Source organism: Aptenodytes patagonicus, chromosome 9 (genome assembly GCF_965638725.1).
Source record: "Aptenodytes patagonicus chromosome 9, bAptPat1.pri.cur, whole genome shotgun sequence".
Lineage (NCBI taxonomy): Eukaryota > Metazoa > Chordata > Aves > Sphenisciformes > Spheniscidae > Aptenodytes > Aptenodytes patagonicus.
The window spans coordinates 8,625,172-8,649,002 of NC_134957.1; the positions used below are offsets into that span (position 1 = coordinate 8,625,172).

Sequence of the window (23,831 nt, forward strand, 5' to 3'; positions counted from 1 at the left end):
TGGGGAGCAAACAAGGAAGAATAATGATCAGCATGCATATCTGTCATTTCTCATGCTAAAATTTGAGAACACTTCTTCCTTTCTCATGAGTTTCTTCTGAGGAAGGGCAGCTTCTTGTGATAGGGACTTCTTGTCATTTAGGCACAGGACATATGGTCAATCACAAAAGAACCCTGTGTCCCAATAGACGTGCAACAATTTAAGCAATACTTAGAAGCAGATATGTAAACTGTAAAATCAGGTATTCACAAAAAGTTAAGTTGTCATCAATTACACAGTAAACAAATCGGATGCTAATATCATGTTTTGTTTTATAATTATCTTCTATACCTTTTCTTTGCAGTAACTTTTAGTGCTTTCTAATAGTTATGGCTATTTCCTCTATGTCCCAGCCCGCAAGGTCTTACAGATCTCTCAGCATTTGGATCGTCCATTGATCACGCAGCATTCCAAGACATTTCAGATACAGGAAGCACTGGTACTTAGTATTTCTGTAAAGAGATCAGAATTAAATCAGTAGCATGACATACGCTCCCCAGTATGCTTGCTATTAAAATCATCTGTATCTAATCAAACTACATTTATATATTTCTTTTATTAGTATCTGAATGTATATGCTGCTTCTGAATGTGCACCCACCAATACCTTTGGGAGATGATTATCATGAAAATAACTGAACGTATTAAGACTTTGTGCACACAAACTGAAACAGGTTTTGAAATATTTAAAAACATTTCAGCAGGGCCAGCTAGAAAGCAGCAACAGCAGAACATTTTGTTGCTATTGAGGTGTCTTTTTAAAAAACTGAAGGAAGTTTCTGTGGCCTAAAAAGGAGGGCCAATGAAATCACAGGGCTATTGTGGAAGAGAAAACGTGGCCAGACACGGCCACTTAAATTTCTCTTGACCCTGTAGTGATCCTTAGACCAAAACTACTACTCTGGAAGGAAAATCCTGTGTTTTCTTTCCTTCATCATCTTTCCACTGAGTTAACAGCAGACAATTAGGAATGCAGGACTCTAAAATACACACGCACACACATACTTCTTGCAATACTTACAAAATTTTTCTACCCATAAAACTATTTTTGTAGATATTACATGACGTGAGGGAAAAAAAAACCCCAAACACCTCAGATGGGTAAATTAGGTTGCAGGCTGTGATATAATGCATGACTGGCAACAGATTTACTTGTACAATAAAACACACAGGTAATATTCTCACTTTAATTAAGGACAGTCAAAGCACATCACAACTCCTTTTTATTTAATTATTTTTCCACTTACGCTAAAAGCCTCACCTTTTTAATATTTTTCTGCAGTTGAAACATACGCCTTTCTGAACTGTGAGTTTTCTTTTTGTAAAATGTTAACATTTTTCTTTTTACAACAAACTTTACCCATTTTGTCTTTTTTTAAACTCCATTATGAAGAGAAATGCCTGGTTTTTACTGATAATTTATACCAATTATTGGTACCTCCTGCACAGAAATAACCCAAAAGGCTTATTTACATAAACCAACTGTAATCACAAAATGCTGATCTATCACGATCTGGACCAGAAAGACATTGGTAGTTGACTAACACATTTAGCAATTTTGATGAGGCTGATTTTTTAGGCACAGAAAGGTCTTCAGGTTAATACATCTGTCTACAAATCATTCAGTTGTTGGGGGGGGGGGGGGGGGGGGGAAGCCTGCTGGAACACCTAGTTGTATAAATGATTTCATAAGTTCTGGAATAAATAATTTGATTTCTCTGTACATCATACTATTTGTACATGAAACATATAATAACAACTTTCCATGAAGCTTTAGTAAGTTTGAATTATGAAGTGGTGGAGGGAGGGGAACAGGAACCCCAGAGTCTCAAAGGAAAGGTGCTTTGTAAAAGTACTAATAGAACTATTAACAGTCATATTTTTCACGCATCAGTGGAAATTTGGTTGTATCATTATTCAGGATAGAGTTTGGAAAATTATTATAATTTTAAAAAGTTTGCATTGTCAGTAAATGTAACAAGACAGTTGTTACATGAGAGTTAGCGCTTTTATATTACCATTACAGAAGTTTCAGTGTGGCTGGAAACTAATAGCTTGATCTTTCAAAGTATTCCAGTGACATCACAAGACATGCTGGCATGAAAAAGCAGTATTGGTGAAATGGGCACAGAGCTTTTAGGCATTTATTTTCTCATGTCAGCCCTATAAATTCCCTTCACTGTACAGCGAGTTAGAACACAGAATTCCAGTAATTCCTCTGCCAGAGCTTGCAGGGATCTCTCTGTATTGACTGCAGTGTCTGTTCTTGAGGGGCTGTCTTGGGCAGCTGTCCCTCAGTTTGGCGAAAACCCTGTTTATACGAGTTGTAGCATCTCAATGACTCAGAAAATGAATAAAACATTGCAAAATTCATCCAGTCTAGAATGGAATTAGCAGGTATGTAATATTCCTGAAGAAAACACCCATATAGTAAAAGGTGGTTTTAGGCTTTTTATTAGCTCACATCTTTACTTAGTGACATAAATGCTACCAATTTATGATAATTTGTACTCAGTACCAAGACAGAAGATTATATAATATATATGGATAGGTATGTTATTAATACATACCCGATACTGTCTCCCTTCTGCATAACCTGCATAAGGCAAATTATTGCTTGGATCATCAAATTTCTCATTTTGAGGTCGCTGGTTAGAAAAATAGTCTGTTGCTGGATCTGGTCTCCTTAATGGCTGAGGATGCGTGGAGCTATGCGAAAGAGAAAAAAGAGATTATTAAAAATATGTGTAATAATACACTGCAAATTACATAAAGTGTTAGTTTAAACTGAAATAGAAAAATAATAAAGCTCACTACTGCATGCAGGACATTGAAGCAATAACATTAAGACATCTACATGTTCTGTCTTTTAAGTTCATTTTACTGTCAAACCCTCATCCTGCAAACACAGATAAAAGTGAATTTAAAGCAGCAACACATTCTTTGAGCTTTTTTTCTTTTTCACTGCTACACTGAACAGTGCCATCATATCTAATTTTCTATATTCCTGGGATTATTTTGAAAATGTTTTAAATTCATGATAGGTATACCTTCAACATTTTCAATGTTTATATTAAAAACATCAGACCTTCTTGATGGACCAAAGTATCAGAACACTCCAGTCTGTTTCTGCAGTAGAACCCTGCTACTTATGAGGAAGATGTTCTGCTATCATTTAGTTGCTTCACGGTAAACAAGTTCCCTGCAGAAGTCACAGGTAGGAGCTGCAACAGTTGGCTGGTGTTAGTGAGGATGATTAAAGTGAGGAAGCACAACTAAGGAAACTGCATTTCTATAAAGTAATGAGAATGAATACATTTGTAATTATTACAGGAAAACCATACAAGCCTTTGGATAAATCAGTATTTTAGGATTTAGCTTCAGAAACAAGAGAAACACACACTGACTTTTTCTTTTTGGTGATACATTCGGAAAACAGACTAAGTCTTAGACAGCAAGCTGATAAATTTACTCCTGTGTGCTAGTTCACATTTAGTAATAATGTACAAAATAGCCCTAGAATTCTTGCAGCAATGCTGTTAGAATTATGCAAGGTAGAAGAGAACAAAGAAAGAGGTTATTTTTCTGAATTTTTTTCTATCAAAGACTCAAGCCACAAAATGTATGTGAATAATCCAGTTAAAAGCTTAGCCATTTCTGGATCTTTGTCAGTTGCCATGCCACGGGCAAAGCTACAAAGTGATTCTTAGTCTCCAAACCAGAGTACAAAGTGAAAATGAGCAAAAAAGACAGAAAAACAGCAGCATACCTGTAATTCTCTAATTGATGTGGGGTTGGGACATCATCAAAGTCTTGTCTTTTCAGTACAACTTTTGGAATTTGTCGAACCCAGACATCCTATATGCAGGGGATCAGGTGGTTACACAGAGAAAAATGATAGCAAATTACAAAAACAGCTCACCAGGTACAGTATGTTAGCAGTTGTCTTTGGTGTAACAGAAGTTGTATAAACCAATTTATCAGTTACAAAATATATTGTTTGTTATATGCACGATTTCAAATTTATAAATTCCATTTATCTAAAAGGCTCAGTAGAAGAAAAGTCTTTACATATTTGGATAATGCAGAAAACGTACCTCTAAGATATAACAGAGAAACACCCATGCAGGTAAGTCTCTGCACAATTAAGTAAACCAAGTATTGAGGGTCTTATCAAGGCCTGGAAGTTTTGTTGAGTCTTTTATGATTAAACATTTCAGGAAGATGCCACTCTGTATATAACAGTTGATTTACCTCTGATTTACGCAAAACTGAGTCAAAAATTAAACTAAATACAGTGATCAACAATTAAGATCAATTGAATATTGTTGTTTAAAGATGGGCTGCTGTCTTGCCAAACATGTTGCTAGATGAAGAAGGAAAACATCATGAAGAAACAAAATAAGTATTCTATATTGTTCATAAAACTAGTAAGTGACGTTCGTTTGCTAAAGGTATCTTTGTTTAAAAATATAATGACCTGAAGTAATTTTCTAAACAAGGTACTCTCAGGAGAGAAGCAATGTTCAGGGTAGTTCATCTGCAAGAGCCGATGCTATCAGATGCAGATTTCGGTTTCCTCTCTTGCATCTCTCAGACAGCTTTGGTGAGGGCTCTGCATACTACAGAGCAGTATGTGCACTAGCCTGCCTTGTTGGCATGAAAACAAAAGCTCAGACAATTAACAATTTACAAGATCACGTTTTCATGACCACGACATCTAGCAAGGAGATGAGGCAGGCAGAAATGTCCCACGGACTGCCTCTAGGCTGCAACTTGCAGTCTGGAGCATGAGACAGTAGTCAGTACTGCAGCCCTTACCCAAAGCAGTTCCTTTTACAGTAGGTTTTCTTCCCTAACAAAGTGTGTAGGATTTGGTCTGATTCACACCTTGAAAATTATAGCATCAGTTGTACAAAATTCAGAATTAGTTAAAAATTAAACAGCACCATCTCCTGGTGAAGGTTGGCTCATGCCTAATTTTTCTCCCCACTGCATTTCCAAGATATTACTACTTCACAAATATATCTAACAGGTAATAATGTATCAGACTAGATTACTTTTTCTCTTCTCAGACAGCCTATAATGTCTTCTTCTCAGACACTATACACTCGTTATATATGTAATAATCACTTAAAGTACCAAATGAGGAAACACCCCCCCCAAATATATTCCATTTCATGTTTCTTCGTATTTCATATTTCCTGTTCTGTTTTTGAAATGCATTTATCCATCTTTTCCTGTGACACCCACTAGTTCAAGCGATCATCTCTACTACAAAGAACATCTTGCCTAATGGAGAAAATTGGCATAGCAGAGCATTAGCCTAGTCGAAAAGGCAGCACCTGGCCCTTTGGGGATCAAAGTTCAAATCCCAGCTCCGTCACAGATTACCTTTGTAATCCTGTAAATGGCTTTGTCTCCTCTATCTCACAGGAATGTTGCAAAGGTCCAGTGAAATATTATGTTACAAAGGTGATGCAGGTAATTTAATTTTAGATGTTATTTAGGGCATTTCCTCAGGAAATAGTTAAATATTCTAGCCCCAAACCTAACTCAGTTGTAGGCAGTGAATTTTAAACAAGTATGGCTAGAACTCTGCCAACAATGCTTATGTTATGTACTACAAGCAGTTATGTACTACCATGCATAGATTATGCGGCTGAGAGATGACAAAGCTAAACAACACATTTGGTACAGCCATATCCTGATCATCTACACCGATCCCCCCCTAGCCTCCAAAAACGTCATTGGAAAGCATCGCTCACAACAGGAAAAGGAAAGAAGGGTCACATTATTGCAATTTAACCTGTTCCATGAATTTTCATTCCACTTCCAATGGAATAAAATGCATTTGAAAAAACCTTTCTAATTTTCATAAAGTTTTAATCTTAGACTCCGGGCCTGCAGAACTGCGTGATGTTTATTCACAAAGGGTCAGATTCTCAGCTAGTACCACCTGGTTTGTCGTAACTGATTTGTGCAATTATGCTGCTCTGCACCAGCTGGTGACCACATACATCTTCATTACAAAAATAAGCCTGATTTCTTGTCTGTAAAATAAACAACATAGATCAAATCTTTACTAGGCCTCTCTACCTGTACTCCAACACATCTTGTACTTGCAAAATTTACTTTTGCACATATACAAATAGAATATAGGAAGAGACTGACTGAGTCAGGCCACCTCACACACTGAGAACAGCCAGTAATGAAAGCGTAAAGAAAAAAATATACAAACAGTGTAAATACCTGAAGTATTATCAATACATCAACGTAACTTCCAGCCAGCGGCAGTGAAGTCATTAGTTGACTGAGCTGGAGCCTGTTGCTGCATTTGGAGCAGCAAAGGAAGTGGACTAGTAATACAAGTGGGACCCCACATTGACACTTTATGCACTTCAGAAGGGTTTGCTTTTTGGACTATGTCTAGTTTGGCCTGGGCACTGAGCGTTCATCAGAGATGGAAGCATACATTCTGGTTAGTTTAATCTAAAGGGGAATCGGTTTGTGCACTCCCAGGCTGCTCCAAGATGCGAACCACAGCACAGTACGTCGAACAACCAGGAAGTCACCTACCTGAAAGCACACATCCAATCTGAACACCTCTGCCTCCCTGAATAGATGTCTGATTTTTTAAAAACTAATTTACACTGTGAGTACATACTGCTGGATTATGCGTTTTATCAAAAAGCACTTTTTTTGTTGAAAACTTCTGCCTGATTTCATTTGACATTGCCTAGTTCTTATATTACAAGCAGGGAATAGTAATTTCTCACATAACCTCTCCTCGCACAGAAATCAATACTTGATGACCCTGAAATTCTAGACGCCTACACTGCTTGCTGAGATGTGGGCTCAAAATTACATACAGTAGTCAAAATGTAGGCATAATTAAGATTCGCGCAGTGGTATTACAATATTCCTCATGTTATTTTCAGTTTCTTCCTAAAATCCCTAGCAAAACAAAACTTTTTCAGGAAACATTTCTCTAGACACCCCTCTAATTTCTCATTTAGAGACGATCGCCATGTACTCAAAGTTAAAACTGCTTTTCTACATGCATTAGTTTGCATTTGTAAACAATAAATTTCATTTGTCATTTTCTTGTCCAGTCAATCATTATTATATGCTCCTTCTGTACTTCTTCATAGTAAGGCTTATTTTTGACTACTCTGAGTACTACAGTATCATCAGCAAAATGTGTCACCTTACTTGCACTGCCTTCTAACCTGTTCTTACATGAACACTACACAAATCCTCGTGGAACTTTGCTGATAACGCTCATACAAGCAAAAAACCTTGAAGACAAATAGCCAACCCTTCCTCTGGTGAAGTATAACTAGTAAAAAGTGAAATGAAACTGTAGGCATGGCTCTTCAGCAGCTTAAATTGGTTGAAGTCTGGACAGCACACCAAACTCTTCCCCTCTGGCTACGTACTCCTGCCCCTCTCCTTCCACTGGCACCGGTACCAGTAATAGCATTCAGCAACCTAGTTCATGAGCTGATCAGGCTGAAACTAGCTCAGCCGGCAGTTGGAACAGCACAGCGATGACACAAGGGAAGAGGTTGTAGCAGGTGGCTTGAGCTCATAGCCAAATTATCTCTCTTTTTAATGCTGGTCTTCTAACTGGCCTAAAAGGAAATATTTATTTGCACATCCTTTTAAAATAATCCCTAGTTCTTTGTTTTCTCCTGTGCAAATTAGATTCACTTCATCCTTGATGAAGAGTTTCACCTTCTCACATGCATTTAGATGATTTTGGAAATCAAATACTGGGCAAATAAAAGGAAGACTTTGAACTCAGATTACCTTTAATTTTACCAGATGACCTTTTTTTGCTATTCATATACCATTCTGCTGAATCACAAAATCATGTCTGACTTCCACTAGAATTAAGAACATGTGATATGCCCCACACGCCAACATCTCTTACCCTTGGCGACTGCTGATAAACGTGCCCCAAGTTACCAGCTGTTTCAGCACTAAATGCAGGGTTATATTGTGCTTCACGGTATGGAGGATTTGTCTGGTTCCTGGTTGGGGGGAACAGTGTGAATTTAGAGCATTAGCAATAGTTTTGAGGGTCTCGATGAATCTTTTTGTAGTGCAGATTGGTTCAACAGCCATATCATAGGTTTAGATGTACTGTGGCAATGACTATGTGAGAGCTATGTATTATTACAATTTTTCTATGACAGAGGAAGTACCAGTACACACTAATGGGGCTCAATGAAAGAAGAACAGAACCATATTGTCTATGTACTTGGGACAGGTATCAGTGGGGAAAAAAAAAAGATAAAAGTGCTGAAAACAAAAAGCAGCTCAAATTGCCAATGCCTAGGACCAAAGAATGGGAGAAATTGTGTTTAATCGCCAAGACTCTTGTCAATGTTTATTGGTCTTTTTTTTAAAAAAAAAAACAACAAACTTGTGGAAAGAAAGCCAACCCTTAATAGTAAATAAATCAGCAAGACAGATTTGGTAGTCTTGAGTTAAAGTAGTAAATACTTATCAATCTTTAAAGCTTGCCTGGTTAGCCCTAAGGAAGAGAAGCAATGACTTAGAGTGAAGTTCTGCACACAGCAGTCAAATGCTGAATAACTGTTAAGTGCTCTGGTAAGATGCTTTGATTTAGTTTTAAATTGTGTAAACAGTATTTTGGCAGAGGATGCTATATGGCAAGCTTGTTGATTTAAATATCCAGAGGTTAAAAATTAATCAGATACCAGACTTCTGCTTTACCTCCATTTTGAATATAAAAACCCTTTTAACTGCATCCAGAGTCACTTACCCAGCTTTTTCACTTTTGCAGTAGTAGACGCAGTAAAATATTATAACAACTATGATAACCAGTGCTACTGCAGGAAGAATAGTTACTAAAATCAAATCTAGAGTGTTCCAAAGGTGGTTACATTTGGGACCCATGTACCAATACTCCTTCCAGTCCACTCTGAAGTAATCACATCTGCAAATAAAAATATTAATTTTTAGCAACTTTATTTTAATTTAAAAGTAAGTAATATAAAAAAAGGAAAGTATTTTGCTATATAGTTATTTATTATTGCATACTGCAGGGGTCAAGAGATTCAATATTTTTCCTGTTTGTCTAAAGACGTTTCTTATCTTAGTAATACACGTCTTATTCTAGATGTGATGCAAATGCACTCTGTCAGGCTCTGGGTCAACCAAGTCCAAGTTAGCATTCCGGCAAGTCCAAGATAATAAGCTTTATCGAGAATAGGGTATATTACCCAAGTCATGGCATGATTCTGTAAGCATGGCAAAGCTTCTGAATTTCCAGAATACACTACGCAGATAAAATTGAAATGTCACATTGCTATCTATCATCATGATACTGATGCACCTTCTATGAAAAAGCAGCAACACAACCCATAGTAGATTGACAGAGTATGTCCCCTCTGCTTTTAAGAGAAAGACTTCTAATCAGATAAGAATGTTGCTTTTTTAAAAAAGCTAAGTTATTTTAATTAATTCAGGGCTTCTTTTTTTTCCCCCTCCCAAAGCATTACTTCCTCCGCTAATACAAAGAATACTACTAGAACGGAATGTCCCCAGCCATTCTCACGATGGGAAGGTTCTTTTGATAGGGATTTTGCATCATTTGTTGATGCAAACATTCTGGATTTGGGTAACCTCTTCTGAAAGTCAGACCTTGATCTCCACTACTGAAAATTATTTTCTTACTGCAATTTATATGCAATATTTGTATTGACCTGGATATGATTTGTAATACATATTTATAGTTTCAAGAATGTAGCATTCTATTTCTTTGGAGTTGCACTAACATTTAGACAGCGTACTCAGTTATCTAATCTGGTATATTGGCTACAACTGGAGGCTAGCTGCATGTTCATAAACAACAGACTGGGTCACAGAGAAATTATTGCCTTGAATCCACCAGGTAATCAGATGAGATTCATAATACCGCCCTGGTATTTTCTTGCTGATTTCCTGTCAAGTCCAAGGGTCAAGCTGTATGTAAATAACAAATATGCTAGATACGGGAACAAGATTTTCTACTCAGATGACTAGATTTTTTTTTTAAATGAAGGAAAAAAACCAACTACATAACGGAGACTAGGATATTAAGATATCTGATTTTTTTTTTTTTTTAAACTCTAAAGAAATTTTTATTAACCTGGGAAAAAAATTAACTTGCCATTATACAGCATAATTCAGTTCTACAGTAAAATATCTGATACAATAGCGAGCATGTGGAAATTGAGGATTATAGTGATTACCTAAATTATGAATTACATGGCCTACACATATTCTAAAAAAGAAAATGCTGCACTCAGATCCCAGATTTGATGCTTTGTAGCAGAGTTATGAGCTTATGCAGATTGTGAATGAAGATCAACATCTACTTTCATAGATCACATTGCAGGGTCTAAATTTAGTTCATCATTAATAATATATTTGACAAGCTGCATTTACATAGCATATATTTAAACAAAGAAACAAATCCCATGCCCTACCTGCAAAAAGGTTTTTCATTTTTACATTGACAAGAAATATTGGTAGGACAGAAGTTGTCTGTATTACCCAGGCAGACCTTAAAGTCCTCAACTCCAGTGCAGTTGGCTGTAAATTAAAACAAAACAAATATTTATTTAATGCAATTATACAGGAACATACTGTTAGTGGGCTGTATTTCTAATTACATCAGGAATTTAAGCTTCATATGATGTACTTTGTAAATGACACTAAATCTTACTTTCCAGTGACTTGCCCCTTCAAAATTTTGACGTTATTTGAGAAATGAAGGTTTACCTGCTTAAATTACTTTACTCTGAATTTGTACCCATCTTCCAGTTAGCCAGTAAATTGTATGGCTTATATCATTATGATTTCTGTCGCATCATTTAAGTGTGGTTGTATCTGAATTCCACTATGTATCATCTCTGGATTGTTGGCAAAGGCTAAAAATCATGAAACCCATTTGAGACTCAGACCCTCCAATTATAATCCAAATGAAAACCTTTTTGTGTGTTTTGCTTTGGGATTATTCCTTATTTTGGTCTACAAAAGGATTTCTTTTGCATTAATGTCGGTTCTCCTCCATCTCTTTTACTGTGTAAAGATTGTGGGCTGTAAATTATGTTCCAGAAGTTGAGTGCTCATAGTACTTCACGGGCAAATGGCTGTCTAAAAATAAATTCCTCATCAGGAACCTTAATCAGACATCAAAAGTCACCATGTTTGGCACTCAAACCCTACATTCTTTGCTACCTGTTTCCTTCCTATGGAGGACTCGGACTGAATGCTGTACTCATCATTCATACCAGCAAGCTACTTGCTGACCCAGAGGTTCTGGTGCAAAGCCACTGGAGTCTATGATTTACAGATGTACCTGAAATCTTGACCTATAATGTATAACCAAACAAGCAATTGCAAGACACCACCGGAGACACTGAGAGAGAAAACTAAAACTGGGACTGTACATTGCAAGGCCAAGCACCATTACGATGGCTCAAAAATACCCAAAACAGCCAATACAGCTGAGTATAATTTTGCATAACTTTTCACAATGAGAAGATACGCGTTTAGAATTAAGCCAGGAAGTCAGAAGTGGAAGAGATCTCTGAGCAGATCCTTCTGAGCCTACCTGGCAACTGACAGGAATAAAGTAGCATCAGAGCATATTGCTCCGTATTGCTTTTGTAAGAGGGGTTTTACACCATGAACAGGTAGATTAGCAAACTCATGACTAATGCATTTTAGCTAGAGGAAACTATGCTATGAGCAGTCTTTATTTCGAAAAAGAGGTGGAAGCCTCCTTCCTCCCCACTGTCCAAGACAATCTAATCCAACATTTACTGTTAATCAGAGATAAATCTAAATGATTACACAGTGATCGAGGCTTGCATTCCTACAAATCTATTTACATATATTGTATTCCTTTCTCTCAAGAGGGCATCAGCATTGAAGCATTTTCCAAGACAACCTAAATATAAATCATATGTTATGACTATAAAGTACAGAACAATGGAAAATCCCTAGTAGTATTTGGCATTGTATTATCTAAGAGATAAGCAGCACTAATGTTTTTTAGTTACCTGTATGATCAGTAACAGAATTACAATTCTTTTAGCAATGTTACAAAAAATACTAAGGGAGTAGAAAATAACTAGTGTGATTCTGTTGGAGAGAGAGGTAGCGTGTGCCCTTTGATATTAATGCTGTAATATTCCGTATCAGTAAGGAACACAGCGCTGAGCCCTTCATAGTACTGTAGTCTATATAAATGCAAAGTTATCCTTAAAGTGGTGACTTTTTAGGGCAATTTAAAGGCTAAGTAGCATAAAAAAAAAATCCTCAAATCACAGACTAAAACTCTATTAGAAAAGTAGTAACTGCAGCTGGTTTACATCACTATTAGGTTAGTGATACCTAATTACCACTAACTGGTAGCTACCAGGTAAAGAACAGTGATAATAATAAAATAAATAAATCAAATCAATCTGTAGGAAATCTGCCCATAAAAAAAATTCCTGACTAATACTGTATACTCTAACAGAATCACAGACAATTCCATATAACTTAACTTCTCATTTAAAATAACCTTTTTATCAATGCATTCTGGCTGTCATGCTCTTAATTACTGATAATTTTCTCCCTATTCATTTAAAAAAAAATTTCTAAAAATACTTTCTATAAAAAGAATGTATAATTTTTTTAAATCCATATACCAAGTATTTCTTCCTACTGAAAAAGAACCAAACCATTTTACTCATTTAAAATGCGTCCTTTTGATATTGACAGGTTGACTCAAAATGGTTCAAAACCACCAGAATACCTAGTATTTCCGTTGTAATTCATATGTTTGCAATCTTTTTAATGTACAGAAGTACAGAATAACAGGTGAAAGCAAAAGCCTTTTTGTCTTGCATACCTATGTCTCTGTGAAATATCACCATACTCTTGGCAGTACAGAACTCGAGAGCTATGAAACGCTTCATAACAGCAAACACAGGGAAGCAGTTGTCACACACGTCTTAACATTTTCATTGTTTTCCCATTATTTAAAAATAAACTCTACCTAAACCATAAGGAGAATTTCCTCAGAAGCAATACCCTTGGGACTGCAATACCACAGCAGCACTACCATAGGTAAACCAGGCATTTGATAGAAACATCCCTATTCTGACAAGCTGTAAAGCAAAAATGCAACGAGGTCTTACGTTTTAAAGCTTCTTGTTCACTCAGGGAATTGCTGGCCACGAACAGAATGAAAAGCAAGACTTTAAGAATGGACATCCTGAAGCTGATTGTGATGAAAGACGGTTTCTTCCAGATTTTGCTAGCAGCAGAATGCACTCTCCTTTCTGCTATTATTTACTGTAGCAAGTCAAGGATCATGGATTTTGAGCTTGTTTTACAGCATCCTTCTCTATAAAGAATCACTAATTAACTTATAACTGATACAACTTTCTGATAACTTCTCCAGCGTATCTTCTTTTATGACATCTGGGCAGTGCCATAAAAATGTCTCATTAATCTTGCTATTTCTGAATTTTTGAATACAGTTGCAAAGTATTCCTTTAAAAACATAGGTGTCAACACACTAAGGTATCTGTCACAAGCATTTTTCTTTTATCTTTTTAGGGTTATGTTACCTTTTAAAGATAACAAACTTTGAATGTATTTGAAGACAAAGTTCCTTGAATATACATTGGTTTTAAAGACATGTCAAAGACGCAGATCAAGAATATAAAAATGATTATTAAAAGGTTATTATCAGGCTTAAGACTTTTCTGCTCCTAAAACAAATGAGGTCTTGCTGCAATAATTATTGCTGCTCTGGTTGCTAGGCACAGCTGCAGCACATAGTATGTTACTGACACCTCTTCCTTCAACCCCCAATCTATTTGATTACAACACATGGTTGCAATCTGTGTGAATTTTTCATGATTTCCTAATTTCCAATCTCATGATTTTACCAAAACTTCTCCCATAGTTTGGCATGAAATATCATACATATTCGTCCACATTACTGCCATATGTATTTATGCATTTTCAAATCAGATTCTAAAAGGAAATTAAACTAAAATTTCTGTAGCAACTAGACACAAATTCTTACACTGTCCCAATTTCTCCGAATCTGTTTTCTTTTTGCAAATGTGGAATTATACTGAGCTTTCTTTCAGTCCAAACTGCAGCTTTATTTAGATATTTTTATCTGCATATATAAAGGTAAAAAGATGCCTGTTCCCCACAAATAATTGCACCAGATTCTGGTCCCAATCACAACAGCTCAATTTACTACAGCTGGAACTGAAACAAAAACTTATTTCATAGCATGCTTTTTTCCCCCTAGATTAAAAAAGAATTTAAAGGCAAAAGTTGTCAATACTGACTTTAATGAATATACCTTATAAATCTGTTGGAAAAGGTAATTCGTAAATTAAAGCTAAGTGGAGGCTTGTATCAAGGAGGACAAGGAGTCCAGTATATTCTAGCACCACGCCAGAACATTTGTTCATAACTAGGAGAAATAAGTATTGCAAATCATAGTGTTGACTACACCAAGACTACTATTTGCAACTTAATGATAATTCTTATTAGGATTTTGCTAGTGACCCAACTCAGTGCTGTTTCATTTGTGATATCTAAAAGTAGCACAAATGAAAGTTGTAGTTCTCTTTCAGATATTTTTTTTTTTTTTTTAAATAAAAAATTCCCCAAGGCAGGCAGGGAAGGAATGATCAGAACCAGATGGAGAAGCTTTGGTAGGCAAAAAAAAAATCTCCAAGTTTAATTTTAAGAGTATACTTTCATATATATATCCATCTGGAAAGAGAAGGGATAGAATGTAAAAATCTGACTGCATAAAATAGGGAGATGAATTTTGGGTAAAAATAGCCAGATAGGAAAACAAGCACAAACATATTTTGAAGACTAAGAAGGAAGGATTGCTTTATTAGATTACAGTTCAGAAAAGAGACTAAACTGTGCTTCCTGGTCGTTTTCTTCCCTACATCATGAGATGAGAATGAGAAGGGAATCAGAAAGTCAATATCCCAAGTTAACATCCCAGAGATTCATCTTTCTACCTGGAAGTTTCTGATCTTCTGCTGGCAGCATTTTCTTCCAAGCCTAGCTTTGATGCTTGCACCACGAGCTGTTTTCAAATTTTCCGAGCAACACCTCAGGACTGTCTTGAAATTCTGTGTCTCATCAAAGACAGACAGGGAAGAAGACATCTTAGACAGGAATGTGACATCTTTTCCCATGATACTGTCTTCCCTAGATCACTTTTTCAACGCTTACTAGAATCTTCTCTGTTCACCATTACCAACATAAGCATCTATCCCAGCTACTGCTGAAGTATTTTGTTGTCATTTATACTGTTAAAACAATCCACAATGTTAATTAGGAATGTAAGATGTGCTCACAGCTCCCACAGAGCAATCCAAGGCTTCTTTTCATACTGCCAATTTATTTCCCCTTTTCACCTACGCCAGTAAAAGTTGGTATGTTTCCCCCATGAGTCCCTCACACTGTTGTTTCCCACCTTTCCTCCTTGATTGTCCTCCTTTCTGTGGTCTGCAATACTTTTAATCTTCTCAAGTTCTTCTTTTTCTTCCAGAAGTGCCAAGAATCCAAGTGCAAGTAACTGTATCAGGGAAAAATAAGCAAATAAAATGTAGAGAGCTATCAAAATGTAAATATATGATTTAAATGTTATCCTAAACTCTCTCAGACTACTCTTCAATGCAGCCTTCCTCTATCTACATTAGAAAGCCGTGTCTTGGCAATCTCTTAAATACAAAAACTTTTATCTCAACCCATAAAATGCTGTTTGTAATGTGTAAATACTAGAATGAATTAAAATGGCTCAATTAAAAAAAAAAAGGATATTTCATGATGTTCACAGTAATTAAACTCTTCTTACCGCTGAAACCCAAGATTTTCTGACCTATGACTTGCAACCATCTTATAAAAAGGTAATGAAAGCTCTATTAATTTGAGACTTTTGAATGGAAAAAATAGGCAAAAACATCGGAATATTTAACGCAGGAAATTGTACTCAGCTGGCAGGATAAAGACTGTTTCACTGACCTACACCACATTTTTAAACTTCGGTTTCTATGGCTCCACATACAGCTTGCATATTATAAACTGTAGGTCAAGATACATAAACACAACCCAGTGACACAAATATTTAGTGTTAGAACTGAACTGTATACTGAAAAGTAGTTAAGCACACTTCTACACTATTTTGGTTTTTATTGGACAATGTTACTATTTATACGTGATGCCTATTTACGAGTTCTAATCACCGACTATGTAGTCGTATGTAGACTGCGAATGGAGTATTTGTGAGTAATTTGGTGTAATAGTAGAGAAACTGTCTTAGTTTGTCATAACAGCTATTTTCTGCATCAGCACGTACTGGCTATTCTGTTTCCCTGCGACTTTAGAAAGATTCTCCTATCCCTCTCCTTGGAAGTTCTTTCTACCGCTGTACTACATGCAGACACCTGAGTCCACAGTAAAGGGTTTTGCAATTTAAACTCAACAAATTATGCTGAGCTTGTTATTTTGGTCTTGGTTCAGTCAAGAATGACTGACTTAAAACCTGCTTTACTCAAACTCATCTTAGCAAGCATTATCAATTACAATATACAGTAGTGATAGCTAATTAAGTTACTTATCATAGTTCATACTTGAAACCTTACTGAACAGAAAAGATTCCAAATGCACACCATTCGTGTCAGAGGATTATATCAACAGCCCACTGACTGCCTCAATTAATCAAAGTTAACTCCTTTGAAGTATTACTTAATACTGTTCTGGTCAATGAAAGGAAAAAAAAAGAAAAATTGAGAAAACACCCTTATTTCATTATAAATATTACTGATGAATGCAAAATAAATAAATGTGTACAGTAACTACTTCGTTTTACAAATGAAATACATCTACCTAGAGTGTAGAACTCATCCAGGAAAAGAGGAGTTTAACAATGCAACTAGAGAGGAATTTATTTCTCCGATTACTCTATATCCTGTATTCATTTGTAATAGCTCTAAAGTAGCAGCAAATATGACGAAAATCCACACAAAGGGAATGTGCACACTAATGTTACAGTCTTAGAGCAACAGATAGGAAACACAAAACAGCAAGTGCCACAACAGCAGCATTTCTTTGCTGTTCTTCATCTCTTCTGGGCTGGAAGGGATGTATTTTTTAGAGCTTTTTATCCCTAAAATGTTTGTTTATTCAATTTCAGAGCTGATCTGCCCTGAAGACCTCCCACACGGTACTCAATTTCATAGACTGACATTGCTGAATTGTTTTTCCAATATAAAAGCATCTATGCAAGTTTACCTGCGGATGACTGGCATCACAGTATTTCTCCATTTACCTAACTCCTACAAAGGAAACTCCTGCTACCTTTCTACTCCTTATACAACCACTATTTTTTTAAGTGTTGAGACAGACTTATTCCTCCGTGCCAATGACTTCAGAAACTGCAGGACTAAGGGAAAACAGTAGGAGGGAGAAATGGAGATCTGAAAAAGGTGCTGAACACCAAATCTCTAGTATTTAATCTCTTTCATTATTAAAATATTTTATTTTATATTATTTATTTCCTGGGTGATTTCTATGAAGCTATGAATAAGCTAGACATCAAGAGTTTGATAAGATGTACTGTAAAATGAACACTTAAGTTTTTAAAGTGTTTTAACAGTCTTAAATATATTGTGACAAGCAGGAAGCCTTTAAACCCAGGAGGAATGCGGTGGGCCACAGGAGGAATATAAACTCAGAAGACTCCATCTGGCTGGGGGAAGTAGCCCCAGCTGCTACACGTACCCTGCACATCAGCCCGAGCCAAGTTACAAACCAAGTCACAAATGGAAGAAAGGGAAAGAAGGGTTTCTCCATCTCTTTCTTTGAAACTGAACATAGCCTCAGAAAAGTGTGCAGGGCACGCTGGTCGTGAAGATAGCTAACAGAGATGAGACAGGAGCTAAGAAGGAATCCTGTAATAGTATGCATCTACCATTAAGCTTTGTTGGTTAACTTTTCTCTTTTGCAATCTTGTTTCCTTTTTGAGAAAACAATAGAAAATACTCCTCTGATAAGGATGAACGGCAACAAAAACTGACATCTTAGCACACCCCCAAACTGTCATTTTGCCTTTAATTTTTTATTTAAAAAGTCTTTTTAAAATTCCCGATATTCACTGCGCAACAAGATCCTGAATCTGCAATGGCCTTTATGTGAGTGACTCATCATCCTGAAGAACTAGATAGGAATAAATGGGGATACACCCAAAGAAAGTCTGTGAAAGATTAACTGCGTTGAAGTTTAAGTTAGCGCAAGCATTGTTTTTAGGATGGTGCTCTCAAAATTTCTCAGTAACTGATAAAATCCCAGCATGGATTTCTTCATTTGACAGGAGCTAGCTGCTTATGAAAACACACCAAACGCAGTCACATTAACAGCAAAAGGTAAACTTTAACCTTTACTTTTCAAAGGATGAATAATGATCTGTAAAAATCAATGCCTAGCAAATTCTTGAAAAAATACTGCTTTGGCTGAAGGCCCAACAGCACTTAACTTTACAGCAGACGATAAGACTGATTCTCAGCCCTGCCAGAAGGTTGCTTTACAAGAGATCCCAGAATCACACCCACAAGAACAGAGAAATTAACATATACCTCAATAAAAAAAATTGCGTGATCCTTCTTCAGATGGAACACAGAAGTGTAAAGTACCAGTTCATACACACACTTTGTTCTTCTAGTTGACAGGGATTTCCCCTCCGGTTCCAGCCCACAGCTGCTGAATGCCAGTACTTCAGGGTGTGTGATACACAGAACACCTTTACCTAGGGCTTTTAAATTTGATTGAGACAAAGATGCAGAAATGTAATTTGCAGTTTTCACTTGGGCGAGTTGTTCAAATGAAGCGGATTACAAAGCCCAAACTACTGACTTTCTGTTACATGCTGGTATTTTACTGAATGCAGCAGGTTTGGACTAGGCCTCAAGGAAGGGCTGCAGAGGCCATCAGTAGGTTTTTTTCTTTTTAGTGCCTACTTAGGTAACAACAAATAAAACCAATGCCAATAGGCCTAAACAGCTCTTAGCTGTAGATTTCACAGCATACCCATTTCTTTCTCTTACTGTCTTAGTTTCTGGAACACAGCAAAATCGAGTGGAAATTTATGCATTCTACAACTACAGTCTAGGTAGACTACACCTAGACTAATTTTATTTCCTCATATAGAGAGCTATAACTAAAGCAAAGTTACTGACCAAGATTAATGGTGGAAGCTGGTCAACTGCTCATTAGCTTTAATCTTAATTTCAGATCTGCTTCAAGACAGCTTTGGAGAACACTCTTTCTACTGCTGTTGTGTTGCAGAGGTTCTGAGGGAGGCGCAAACAGAAAGCAAGCTACGTATTTCTCAAATACTGATATTAGGACTGCTACAAATAAAACACACAAAAAAGTTACCAACACTTAAAACTGTCATAGCCTCAGTTTAGACCTATTATCTGGTCACAGCAAGGCAAACACATGGAATTTCTTTCAGTTGTTTCAGTAAAAGCAATCTCCTACAGCCCATAAACTAAAGGGCAAAGAACTGATTGCACCTCGAATGATGGTGTTCTGACTCTGCCCCGCAGTAAACTCAGAACACCCAAATGCACATCCCTTTTAACACTTTTGAGCCAGTGATAAAACTTTTATTTCCCCTCTCCTTTCTCTTCTCCTTCCACAACTTGTTAGTATGTACTGATATACTCATTTTTTGCAACACAAACTAGATCTGGCCATTAGACCTGAAAACATAAAGAAGTTTCTTCAAATAAAAAAATTACTGTAACAAGATTTTCCAACTTTTAGATTTCCTTCTCCTTAGCATTTCAGTTTGGTTTGTACACTTGCTCTGGTCTACAAGAACGCATCAATACTGTGGTAATAGAAATAATATGATAACTTCTAGAATGGTTTCGATTACAGTCTTTCTTGACTGTAGCTTACTATCAGCACATATCTGAGCTTTGCTTCTTAGAATTTAAAATAAAAACTACACACAATCTAGTGCATACTAATGCTGCTTTTTAAAAAGTATATGCTTTGTAGGACCCCACTGTCTTTATATTTTAAATCTGAATTTTCTGTATTTTAATGTTATTCAGAAATATTCCAAACTTTCACTACAAGATAGCTATACTGATGCCCTAAAAAATCTTTTCGTTTCCCAAGTTACTCATGAATCGTAACGACAGTCTGCCATTAAAATAGCCACATTACTTATTCACACAAATTTTTTTTCTTTTAAGTAGTTAAACTACTAGTAGTTTAGTAGTAGTTAAACTTTAAGTAGTTAAACACTGTAGGTTACACCACGTATTACATTATTTATGACTCCTGGATTGGCAAATTACTTTACCTGGAAGATTATCATGGAGCCATGCTGAGGTAAATATATTTGCTATCTGCCTCATTCTTTTAACAATACGTGTCATTCCTCTGGTATGGATAAAAGCCTTCTTTTTTTCCAAGTTCTGAGCTACAGCATTCTTTAGAAGAAATTACCAAGAAAAGAAAATGGACGCACTTCTCAAAATTTAAGATGCACAAACAACTGAATACTGAGCATTAATATGTCCTGCATGTTACTTCGGTGATTTCTTCCAGGAATGTGTGTTTCAGTACTTCAGGGTTGAAGTTTTTTCCCCAACATTAGTGAAACAGGTGTGACTCAGTCATGTTTACCAATTAACTTTTAAAATGTACTTTAGAGAAAAGGAATTGACAATTTGCCCTACAGATGAGACAACATACAAAAGTTAAACTTAATTTTTATAAAGTATCTTATCACCCTTTATTTTCAGGTGCGTCACAATGATATGACAAAATAAAGTATTACAATCAGTTTTATGTAAATAGAAAATTAATATCAACAAGTTCCAAATCTCTATATAATGAATACAATCAATCATAAATAAAAAAGTGCATTAAATTAAAAATATTTCTATATTATAAAAACCATCATGTGACCCAGTTCTTTAAGACATTGGATTTTTCAAAAATATATAACTTATATAAAAATTACAGTATACATTCTTACTTTTATTATGTTACTGCATTATGAAAGAAACTATGTAACTTTCATGTCAAGCTTTAAGTGACTGTTAATGATACATTTGAGAGGAATTTCAAAGTGTTTCCCTATAAATTAATAAAACCATGTCTTGCAATGCAACTTTTCCTGGGTACTTATGTTAATTTTTCATTGTTTAACAGGTTTGCGTACCAGGTCTGAAATCTTAAAGAGATCAAGTCAGGCACATATATTTAAAATGAGGACTCCCAAGCATGGCATAATGTAGATTAGATTTGCTTTTTTAAAGCCATTGCATAGCACCTTTACTATAAATTATTAATACAGAGATGTGGCTACAGTTCCTTGTAGTTATCTGGAACAAGCCATCTGTAGAGTATTAAGTAAACCGCGGAGCTTCAGATGTCTGAACTGAAGACGGCGGGCACCTTTTCAGATTTGACAAAGAAACACTTCACAAAATGGCAGCTGAGTAATAAAGATTCACAGTCACCATTCCAATATTTGTACAAGAGCAGGTTAGTAACCTGATTTGGGCTGCCTTCATTTCAGCAAATACATTCCAAACTTCTCTATAATAACCTGCATCTTTTTTGGTACCTCTAGAAATTTCTCTCATCATGTGTCTCACATGGGTGGGCAAGACAATGACTGATGCTAATATAAATGTATATTATCAAAGAACTATTATACTATATCATATTCCAGGTTTTACTAAAAAATTCCTTCCCACTACTAATAAATCTATTCTCCAGGACAGAGAAATACCAACTGAGAGATTGATTATGGTCTTTCTGAAAGCAGAGAACACACCCAGACAGGATACAAAACTTCTCATACTTTTTCTGTCCCGTTTTTTTTGGCTGCAGATAGGGAAACAATCGTCTTATAGCTATACCTGTTTCAGTGCCAAAACCCAAGCCTCTAATTTTAGTCCCAGCTTTTCAACTGTGTCGGGATATTAAACAAAAACCATTGATACAAAATGAACAATAAGAAATTACCCTCTCTTGTAGAGAAGAATGAGACAGAGAAATCTCAACTGACCAAAAAACTAAACTAAAAAGTGACAGTAGACGACAAACCCTGTACTGCAATAAACTTGGGCTGGCTCACTCCTCTCGTCCACCAAGAAGAAATGACACAGCAGAGATACCATGTTATGAGCTCTAGAACTATATTCCTCATACTGTTTATTCATCAAAGTGGGTAGGAGCAATAATTTTAAGTTATGTCCCAGAAAATGTATCTAAGACTTCTGAATGACAATTTAACTCTAAAGCATATTACAATTTTGCCCTAAGGAGTAATCTGAGACTAAAATACAGCCTAGGCACAGCTTTGTGTATTGTGTCCATTTACAGCATGAACTTCTTGTAAAATCAGGGGTTGTAATACAAACAGCTTGCATGAAACATTTAATTCTTGACCGCCTAACCACCAAGGAGTCCAATGTCCCTTTTGCAGACCAGACACTTTTATTTATCATGAGATTTGAGTGGTAATGCCCTTCAAGTATGGAAAGGACCGGACTAGCTTTTGGCACTGCAGGTAGAGGGCAGTCTTTTAAGGCCCACTCTTGCCTAGAAAGGGTAGACATGCTTGTTCCTTAACAGCTAGCCAAGGTAGCTTCTCTCCCTGCTCCCAGAAGACTAATTCCTGTGCATAGTTTCCCACTGTGTACTAAAAAATGTCATCACAGTAAACCCCTACAAATTCCATGCAAACCTGCATCATCTTACCTTTCTTGTTGACTTGTGACAGCGTATCACTTAAAGGACGTAAGTTAGAATTTAAATAGAATCTAGGAGTAGAGCAGATGGTTTTTCCTTTATGTTTTTTATCCAGAATCTGATCAAAGGGCCAGATACAGAGATAGATAATACAATTTCTGCCATCCAGTCTTGCACTTGAAAATGATCATTTCTTCACCATTTTCACTTCCTGCCTTATGTCTTCATCTGTTTCCCTGGAAATGGTATATGAAGCCCAGCCATCTAATTTTTCTACTCCTCTCTCTGTGATGGAACACTAAATGTGTCTTGTCCAGGAGCTCTGTGAAGATTGATTTAATAGCCTGTGATTGCTGCCTGAATTCTGACAGTTTCCTGGGCCTTAAGAGATGATTAAAGAAACAAAACACATTAAATTCCAAGTCAGCTGTCCCAAACAAGTTTAACTAATAGAATTCTTCTTTAAACTTCACATTCACTGACTTCACCTTCCGTTGGACTCTGTATACAAAGTCCAACACTTTGCCTGAAATTTGGATTCCAAAATATCAATACTTATCTGTTTCTCAACCTTCATAAAAGCCTTACTTACTCTTTTGCTTATTCATCATTTGTGCCTTATGCACATTCCATTGTGCAATATCTCTTCAAAACTTCTACTAGTCCTACAGTGACGCTAGGAATACTGTTTGCCTGTACTTCACTACTCATTTGCCTTTGCATTAGCAGCCTTAGAAGGAGGAATCAGGTTGTGAAATCTCTTCTTATAGAGAACAGGAGCAAATATCCCTTCGTAGCCCAGTACTGAGAATACATTCATATGAAGGAGCATTTCTTTTCAGGTTTAAGTCTTCCAACCAAACTGTTTGGATAGTTTGTGTCCGTCCCCCGTCCCGTCCCCCCCCCAGCTTTACAACAAAGCACATATTTTCGTTAATT

General features: G+C 36.3%; 2 protein-coding genes across 4 annotated transcripts in view; both read right to left on the reverse strand.

The window, feature by feature from the left end:
• Positions 1-482, reverse strand: part of ZNF711 (zinc finger protein 711) — a 31,571-nt gene extending 31,089 nt beyond the window's left edge. The window contains exon 1 of the mRNA XM_076347016.1: positions 331-482. The gene's annotated coding sequence lies outside the window, so the exon portion shown is untranslated. The remainder of the gene's footprint in view (positions 1-330) is intronic.
• LOC143164436 (uncharacterized) lies at positions 429-23,405 on the reverse strand. 3 transcript variants are annotated; one of them, XM_076347024.1, is made up of 12 exons: positions 22,902-23,405; positions 20,485-20,614; positions 19,340-19,453; positions 18,740-18,915; positions 15,583-15,684; positions 15,122-15,235; positions 10,544-10,649; positions 8,836-9,009; positions 7,978-8,077; positions 3,808-3,896; positions 2,609-2,747; positions 429-491 (listed from the first exon to the last, which is right to left on the reverse strand). In XM_076347024.1, exons 6-12 carry the CDS (start codon positions 15,150-15,152, stop codon positions 483-485), a joined length of 648 nt encoding a protein of 215 aa, XP_076203139.1. In that variant the 5' UTR covers positions 15,153-15,235; positions 15,583-15,684; positions 18,740-18,915; positions 19,340-19,453; positions 20,485-20,614; positions 22,902-23,405; the 3' UTR covers positions 429-482. The 3 variants fall into 3 exon arrangements, 2 of the variants coding, with proteins under 2 accessions (XP_076203139.1, XP_076203138.1); XM_076347023.1 differs by lacking the exons at positions 15,122-15,235; positions 15,583-15,684; positions 18,740-18,915; ... (1 more) ...; positions 20,485-20,614; positions 22,902-23,405 and adding an exon at positions 13,250-13,340; XR_012996072.1 differs by lacking the exons at positions 429-491; positions 15,122-15,235; positions 15,583-15,684; ... (2 more) ...; positions 20,485-20,614; positions 22,902-23,405 and adding exons at positions 3,127-3,262; positions 13,250-13,340 and having other exon boundaries at positions 2,699-2,747.
• Positions 23,406-23,831: the final 426 nt, after the last annotated feature.